The 9,324-nt window shown below is 37.5% G+C and overlaps 1 protein-coding gene across 1 annotated transcript; it reads left to right on the top strand.

Moving 5' to 3' along the window:
• The first annotated feature begins 3,190 nt into the window (after positions 1–3,190).
• On the top strand, positions 3,191–8,702 carry LOC100374606 (caspase-7-like). The gene is made up of 6 exons (XM_002730675.4): positions 3,191–3,328; positions 3,885–4,128; positions 5,332–5,597; positions 6,647–6,822; positions 7,218–7,353; positions 7,829–8,702. The coding sequence occupies exons 1-6, from the start codon at positions 3,283–3,285 to the stop codon at positions 8,071–8,073; spliced, it is 1,113 nt and encodes a 370-aa protein (XP_002730721.2). The 5' UTR covers positions 3,191–3,282; the 3' UTR covers positions 8,074–8,702.
• Positions 8,703–9,324: the final 622 nt, after the last annotated feature.

Raw genomic sequence — 9,324 nt, 5'->3', positions numbered from 1 at the left:
GCGGACGAGAGTTGAGTTCAAACACGCACTTCACATAATAAGAAACTAGCATACGAGATTTACATAATTGATTAGAGATACCCCCCCCCAAATACGCGTATTAGAATGATACTTTCAAAGTCAATTAATATGCATTGAATTGAGGATGCGCAGATAACAGAGCATGCAATAGACATTTTGCATTTATGAAAATTAACCGTAGTTAGGCGAGACTATTACTTGCCGAGTCATTGAAATTAGAACATTTTCGTCGTGGTGCAAGTCGGTAATTGCAACTCCTAAAATAATGACCATGTGTGTGAATGTTATGAATAAACATGGACTCGGGTATAACGAAATATGACAGTGAGAGAAGGAAACTTTAGTTTTTAGTGTAAGTTTCTTTAAGGTAGAAACCTACTCATATTTTTTGAGAAAGTTGTTTATAAATTGCATGACAATGTTCATTGGTTTATTATGTAAAATCATGAAGCTATTGTCCCATGGCACCATGAAATTGCATCCTTTTGTGTGTTACAGTGACGTATTTTGAGAAACCTGTCCTAATATTTTTCAAAAATCGCTATTTTTAGAACAATTCCATAGGGCACAATGGTAAAAGAAAAATTCCTTTTTTTTTACTAGACTTAAAATAATTGAGAACAGCAAAAACATGTTTCAACCTATGTCACTAGCCTACAATTTGAAATATGGCATAATATTTCTGCCATGGGAACTTATGGTAAAATCACTATAATACTGCCAAAATGACCATTATCCACTAAAATACAACCACCATTTTCTCGAAAATTAAGCTGGTGACTCCCAACTTTTTTTAAGTCAATAATCTTATATTACCTGGAAGTACAAGTTATTGGAAAATTAATAAATGAGTAGTAGGCTTCTACCTTAAACTGCAATCAATCCGTAATATCGTAGCAATTCAGTGTAATAGGTAGAGGCGTTGGTCACTTCTACGCGTTTCTACATCTGACTAATTATATTTAGCTATGCCAATCGCGTATACGACTCGTGGTAACAGCAACCAATCAGAACGTGTGTTACAGACTCTGGTAAGACTCGCTCTGATTGGTCTATACCCGCTCTATACCTGACAACCTAACATTTTGACCGAATAGGTGAGTGGTATGAGGCATCGACTCAAAAGAGGAGGCCATGGTCAGTGCATGGTCAATGCTTTGATTTATTGTGTTAAGTTAAGTGTAAGATCCGTATTTTCCAGACCAGGTAACGCCGGCACAGTGGGTTAAATAGCACCATGCCATTATGATATAGAGTTAGTCAAACAGCCCTGTCATATCGTATACAATCCGATATGCGTGTGGTAAACGCTGAACACGTACTTTCTTGCACTAGCCTTGGTACAATCTTGCCGTATTGCTTACTACGCTATCTCTACTATGACGCCTCTTGAGTATCCAGGTTACGGGTGTACTTGCAAATTACAGATATGCTGAATTGTTACGGACATCTGGTTTCGAGCATAGAGTTACGAAATCATCGAGTTACAAAGATGACTACGCCCATATTTTAGAAACCACGCCAACTTTTGCAAAAAACCACGCCCTAATTGTAACTCGATGTTCAATTAACAGTCAACCGAACTTCGAGTTATGGGCAACATTGATTTGATGTTTTGTTTAACGTTCAAATTTAGCAAATTTTTAAATTAACAGTTGACTGAACTCCGAGTTAATGGGATATATTTTTTGTTTTGTTTAATCAGTTCGTAATGTGAAGAAAACATGACGCAACGCCTAGTGACGTCATTCACAAATTATTGTTCATTGTACGCATTTTTTCATGTATTTTGAATACACAGATTGTATAGAAACAAAACTATTTCTGAAGTATGTGTACTGTTGTCATACACGTGTTCGTACAAGCGTGATGGTTACACGGTGTAATTTCCCGAGACTGCTTGAGCCAATAAAGGCACGTTCTCAATTAATCGAAGTTCACCAAAAAGACAGGTTCTACGTTAGGAGTTGTTTTGCCTTATTGCGAAATATTACGGTAAATCTTGGTGCATTCAATATTTTTTTCAGGCAAACAAATTGTCGTGCTTTGATCTTGTCAACTCTTGTAATATACGACATGCACTCTGACATTATTACCAATGACATCAATAAACTGTGAAGGTGGGTCTGGTGCTACGTGAAATACCTTTCACTTTTGGCCAACGTAAATTTTAAGAGCACTCTTGTCAGTGAATGATTCCAAGATCCCTTAGCACTGGGCCAATCTGATTTAAATCCGATGTAGATAGACGCTGTTTTCAGCGTAGTTAATCTAGTCTGAGGTAGAATCGGTGTATGCTTGAGGTCAGAATTGAAGTGATCTATGTCTCAATGTACTGTGTTCATTGTGCAGAGTAATGCCGTTCGTTGGCCTCAATTGTTACCCCAATTTCAAGTAAATACTGTTTATTCAGACACCTTAAGCTCGTAATACATGTTCAGTGTTCCCCCATTTTGCAGTTGTTATGGAGCCCACCATTAAAATATTAAAAAATATAACAAACGAAATCAACAAAGAATAGCAGAATTGTCTATGACAAAGAAATTAATGTTCAACAAAAAAACAGTACTCACGTTCACAAATCTCTAGTTCTTAAAAGTTCAATATCTTTGTAGTCTGATTATTAAGTAGATAACATGTGATTTCGTCACCCCGTTCCCCAAAGATTTTATCGTTATTAAAATAGCACTGTCATTCACAGCACAACGTGTCTATTGTCTGGCCCACGCAAGTCGCGTGATAGTTACAGCTCAGAAAATCCGTGAGACTACGTGGCCCTTTAGTGCTATTAATGAAAGGCGGTCGAACAGGTGTTACTCAACTTGAAATGCAAAATTGTTATAATTAGCATAGTAATTAATTAATTAATTAATTAATTAATTAACATTCTTTGTCGCAAGTCAACATTGCACTGGTTCATATCGGATAGGTTCTGTGTTTTACAGCACAATAAATCATAACAGTTTCACCGGAATCAAATCGACAGGTCTTCCAGGTAATCCGGAAGTACCGCTTATTGTTGACGTCTCTGAGTGGGCGTTCAGTTGTGTCTGTCCTCGCTGTGTGTCGTCACCGAATTTGTTTTTGTTCTCGAAATAGCATGCCCAAATAAAGTAAACGGAAAGAATACCCCGAATACCGACAAAGACTAACGTATATAATGGGTTGCGATAGCTCGGACCTCAGATATTACCACGAGAGTGACAACAGTGTTGAGCCTTGGAAAACGAGATACGAGCAATATAGTACTTTTATTTCGAAATGGAATCGAAGCTTTTTGATGTACCGCTAACTTCGTCACTTAAAGGTATGAATAGGGATTTTTTTATTTTTAAATGTTCTGTGTGTTATTGCAAGAAATTGAACACGCATAAGAAAATGATCTGTTGCGTCACAGTTGTTTCTGTTGGAGAGATAGAGGAACCGTGGCCGTGCATTGAATATAGCTAGGTATTGTTAGACACCTAAACCTTATAAGTGCCGATTTGTTAAACCAAAAAAGCGGAATATCCAGAGCAAAGACAGCTTGAAGTCGTCCCTCAGTGAATCGGTAAATGAGAATGTGGCTCTGGTGGGGTTATTTGGAAGTTGGGAAATATTGCATTAAAAAATGTCGGAAATTTGGGTCTAAATGAAACTTGTGGTTGATTTTATGTAGTTTTATCAATTTTGACTGAATTAACTGCTAATTTTGAAAATTGTTAAATGTAATTGGGGGAAGACGATTATTTGGACGGGTCACGTACATCCACCACCATCCACCCACCACACACGCACACACTGTGGAGGGGGGCATGCCACTTATGTAGGCGTTATTACAAAATGATTGTCTTATTATTCAAAACACCATTCACTTTTCACAGACGTATTACATGCAGTGAATGAACTTGAAATAGATCCGACATCCACTGAAAACGCCCAAGACTACAGCGAAGATTCGATTCCAGTTGAAAACACCCAAGACGACCGCGAAAATTCGACTCTAGCTGAAAACACCCAAGTCGACAGCACAGACGCGGCTCCTACTAGAGGAAAGACGCTTGGGTTCTTAACACATAAAACGCACCGCCGATCAGAAGAAACCGACGCTAAACTCGGATTTATTAGGTCAGTACTGGTGTTTGTGTTATGACAAGCTGTTTCTGAAAGATACTTGGAATTCAAGTTGGACGTTTTCTATTAAAGCGCGGTGGTCGTCGTGCAGCGCGTGTTCGAATTTCATGTAAATAAACAATGTATTTTACACGCGTTGTATACGTCGTTATGAGTCCCATCTCGAACAGAACGCGGCACGACGACTGCCACCCTTTAATTATGTGGTTGGACAACCAACCGATTGTCTGCATTCCTACGTCGTTCTTCTTTGAACTTGGTAGTTATATTTTAAGTGTAGTCTCGGTGTCGGTTAATTCGTGTCCTAGCTGTGGAATCATAGCCCCCTGAGGGCCGTTTTTGGTCGTCGGTATCTGGCTGGCCCATATTCGTCTTACAATACATCATTTGAAAAGAAGACGTCCAAGTAATAAAGAAAACGGTAAAACAGTTGTCAGTCGCAAGATAGAGCTACGGATCCGCAGCTATTCGTGTCCATGAGAGCCCATGGACCAGAAACCCAGACTAATCCCTTGACCCGAGCTTGTCTCGAAGAAGCGCCAGTTCATTCAAAATGTATCGGCTTGTAATAAGTAAGAATTTGAGACAAGGTTACATCTCAGATATGTATAAAACATATGCAAAAATAACAATGTGTCCCATTACTCGATATTGTAACCGGGTAGATCTTGAATTATATTGTATTTTATTATTGATTTGATTTTCGATAACCATGGATATTATAATAATAATAATAATAAATAATAACTTTATTACTCAACAATTACCATCTGTGGGTAATGTATGGTAAGAAAAATACAACAATAAAGAGGAAATTACCATAATAATACTATAAAGAAAAAAATACAAAAAACAAAAAAGTTATTTTTTGTATATTGTTTGTTTTAGGTATTTAACTAGTGGAAAACTGTTGTTGCGTTATGTTTATAAAATTGTTTATTCTATCCTGTTTATTTATTATGTTACATTCTATAAACAGCATTTTTTGTTCTTTTTTATAGCACTCACAGTCTAAAATAACATGGATTTCATTTTCCACTTTTTTATCATTAAATTTTCTGCATATTCTATCTTTTTCTTCCAGTTTTGGCTTCCTTCTTCGTTCTAATTTAATTTCTAGATATTGATATTTAAATACTTTCAGAGATAGAGTCACTGAATCGCAATTTAACTATATATAATGATACTTTAACACAGGTGCAGTAAAGACAGCCCGTCAAGTCCCGCCATCATACAACACAAACCAACCGACAATGAATACGAGTACAACATGTCGCATTGTAAAAGGGGTCGTGCAATCATCATCAACAATGTGAACTTTGAGCATTGTACAGGCTTAGACGCAAGGACGGGGAGTGACGTCGATGCCAGACAGTTGGTAAACGCTTTGGAAAGACTTGGTTTCTCTGTGACTAAGTACGATGATTTGAGCATCAAAAGAATGACAACTGTGCTGAGACTTGGTAAGTATTCTCGGGGCGGACATCCGGGCATTTTTACCGCCTGAAAATAATCGCGATGAAAACACGGATTATTTCAAAGTTGAGTTTGTGCCATCTTCCCGACTTTAGCTGTAATAACCGGCTCTTTGACCGGCGTTCCACAACAGCTCTCGAATGCCCTGTGGAAATTCATGGTACATAGTGTAGGTCTTAGCAACGTAGAACGTTTTGTCACGTAACTCTGTCCGATAATAGTGTATGTATACATACAAGACGTACTAGTCAGAACCAGTTAGTTTCGCTTTGGTTTTAATTTCCTACCATTAAATTATATCGCCAGATGTAATTGCCTTATACCACATGCTTCTATTTCATGTTGTTAACTACTTTCTGCACACACACAAAATGTGCCAAAAGCTATAACAATTTAATTTTGGGCCATTTATATTTGGGGAAACGGTTCTGTCATATTGTTGTCATATGTCATACATTCTGAAAAAATACATACACGAATTCCTTTGAAACAATTTTGCAAAATAGTTCGAAATTGGTTTTAAAAAATGATGACTTGTGTCTAAAATAGCAATTACGTAACACTTTTGAAACAAGTTTCAATTTAAGAGGTCAAATGCCTGCGTCAACTTTAACCACAAATCACATGACATGTTTTGCCGATGTTTACTCAATCTCTAGCCTTACATGTTGACGTGAGGAGGTCCTTGCCGGCCGAACAGCATCAGACCTCAGTGTTGGGTTTGGAGCACCGCGGAGGGCGCTACTCACGCGACTCGTCAGGCTACTCAAACTCCTGGCCAAGTATTATACTAGTATCACAAACGTGATTCGAAGAAAACTATTTCCGAAGAAATATTGAGGTTTTGTTCATATACACAATCCGAGTTATTTTACCACGAAACAAATCATTAGAATTAGGTACAATTGTTAATCCGAGTTTTTCATTGCATTTTCAGACCAATTTGGTCAACGTCAATGAATCTACGGTTGCCAGGGTGACATTTTTTTATCAATATCTGTCTCTGAAAAATCTCCATTTTGTTTTGTTTTTGTAGTATCACGCGACGACCACAGTGACTGTGACTGTGTAGCTGTAGCTATACTAAGCCACGGTGATAACAGAGGCGTGTACGGAACAGACGGAATCATTGCCGTGGAGAAGTTAGCTGAATATTTAGATGGGGATAATTGTCCGACTCTTGTAGGCAAACCGAAACTGTTTTTTATTCAGGTAAACTTGTTTTTATTTTATTTTTTATTTATTTGATGATGCTATGGTTTGTATATGTCGTAGTTATATGTGGCGAACTTTTCTGTCGTTTTAAGTTCACACGCATGCATTTGCGATAGTCGGCTTCAGTTGTAGACCTTGAAGTAATTACAATAGTGAGTGTCTCAAAACAAGAGGGCATGCACTGCGACAAAATATGAAATAGAACGGTCTATATATATATTAAATGCAGTCACGGTAGTGAGTTCGTGTTATGATTTAAAGCAAGATTTGTTTTGTTTTTTTTACATTGGCCCCAGAAAAAAAAAACACAAAACAAACGTATCTACGAATTGAAAGGTCTTGACACAGGCTTAAATAAATGTATATACAATATATATGTGTTGTCTTAACAGGCGTGTCGGGGTTTTAAACTCGATAGTGGTAAAGATCTTACAGATGGTGTTGGAGACACAGATGAAACAGATGGAGGGTACCCACAGCGGATCCCCGTGGCTGCGGATTTTCTCATGTGCTATTCGACACCACCCGGTTAGTATCCATGCACCGTTCTGTCTTTTATCGGTTTGCTGCGATCTAATGTTAATTTCGAGGGCGGTGGTCGTCGCGCAACGCGTGTTCGAATTTCATGTAAACAAACAATATATTTTACACGCGTTGTGTACGTCGCCTCGAGTCCAATATCGAACAGGATGTACCTACAAGCCACTTCCTGGAGTTTGCGGTGTCATTTCAGGAATATACTGTAAAATAATTTATATTAGCTGAAAATTAATTTTTTGCTGATAAGACTTTTGAAAGAAATGAGACAAATTTGTGAGTTGAATGACACTTTTAGCTTATAACATTAACATTGTTAGACCTTTGAAATAAAAAAGGAATGTACAGCGTGGGTGTATCTCGTTCCCAACAAAATATCAAAGTTCAAATATAATTTCTTCAGTATAAAAGATATTAGTTGTACAAAATACTAAGACATTATTGATTTTCTCATTCATCCAAACAGGTTACTACTCATTCAGAAACCCAACAAATGGATCATGGTTTGTACAAGCACTCTGTCAGGTTCTCAATCGCCATGGTGATACCATGGACCTATTACGGATAATGACACGGGTGATGAAGACAGTGGCTTACGAGTTTGAATCCAGAACTGACCAAGCATGGACCGATAAGAAGAAACAGATGCCATGTGTTGTGTCTATGCTGACAAAAGATCTCTACTTCTTGCCCAAACTTGAGAAACGGTGAACATTGTTTGAAAATTTGAATGTTAATCAAGACTAGATGCTAGTCCATGGTCGTAAGACTTTGACAAATCTACTACATAATAGACCTAACATAGTAAATCGGTCCTGAGGGCTGCGTGGACACTTACGTACAAGTCTGTCTGCGCATGCGCATTCACTTGGTAATGTACTGAAGTCATGGAGACAACCAATCAGTGATGACACACAATTCTGTGCCGACTGCGTAGTTACATAGCGATTCACCAGGCCATTCTTAAGTGTACCTAGAATGGCTGGATTCCAGGCTAATGCTACCCAGGTTTTGTTCCAGATTGAAACTTTCTCCAGGATAGTACATGTTGCAGCTGTTATTACAATTATTTGTCAACACCAGTAAGCGCCAAGCTGATTGGTTCAGTACGATGACTAAATTTGCATATGAAATACTGTACCCAATCAGAAGCAATCTTCCAGCTACAACTGTCTGATATAATATGGCTACTGCCACCACATGGTGATTGTATTCATTTTTTCATCCAACATTACGTTGCAGGGAACTGTTCATTTACATCTCATCTGGTTGATATTTACATTCGTTGTACATACTTTTAAACATTAAAAAATTTTGTTTTTTTATCATTAATAAACAAAGTTGTGTTCATTTCTCCTCCCATGGGGGAGATTTAGCATTTCTGATGAGTTGAGAAACTGTATAATCCATTAATAACGTTTTTTTTAGTAACTGCTTTTGTGATTTCAAATAATAAACCTTAATTCTCTAAAGTGATTCTTTATGAAACAAATTTCCTGTCCTCGATAACATAATTATTGCCAGATTTTAATTTCAAATATCTGACCCCACTGATAAAGTGTTGAAAATTGCATAAAATTAAAATTGACACAGTAGAGGCGATAGAAATGGATGACTGAAATATAGTGTGCATGATCTGAAATGCAGGCTAGCCCTACGACGGGGACAACTGAAAAAAAAAATGGTCTGATCAGTATTAACTCTTAAAATGTTTACCTCGGTCTGTGTGTGCATATGTATGTGCATCTGTTCCACCAGTATCTCAAGATCCAATCATTGCATTTCAATGAAAGTTGTTACATATATGCTATGGAATAATACACAGACCTACATGTAATAGTTTTTTGGGAAAACTTATGTTTATTATACTGATCAGCCTCTCAGTGGTCATTGCTTGAACATACATTGTACAGAGGGTTTTCTGTGCTTTTTGGATATGTCAAGGCAAACACCAACATGATC

The sequence above is a fragment of the Saccoglossus kowalevskii genome, chromosome 17, assembly GCF_978046115.1.
Source record: "Saccoglossus kowalevskii chromosome 17, keSacKowa6.1, whole genome shotgun sequence".
In the NCBI taxonomy this organism is placed as follows: Eukaryota; Metazoa; Hemichordata; class Enteropneusta; family Harrimaniidae; genus Saccoglossus; species Saccoglossus kowalevskii.
Note: the sequence above shows the minus strand (reverse complement) of the source record. Positions and strands in the feature narration are given on the sequence as shown.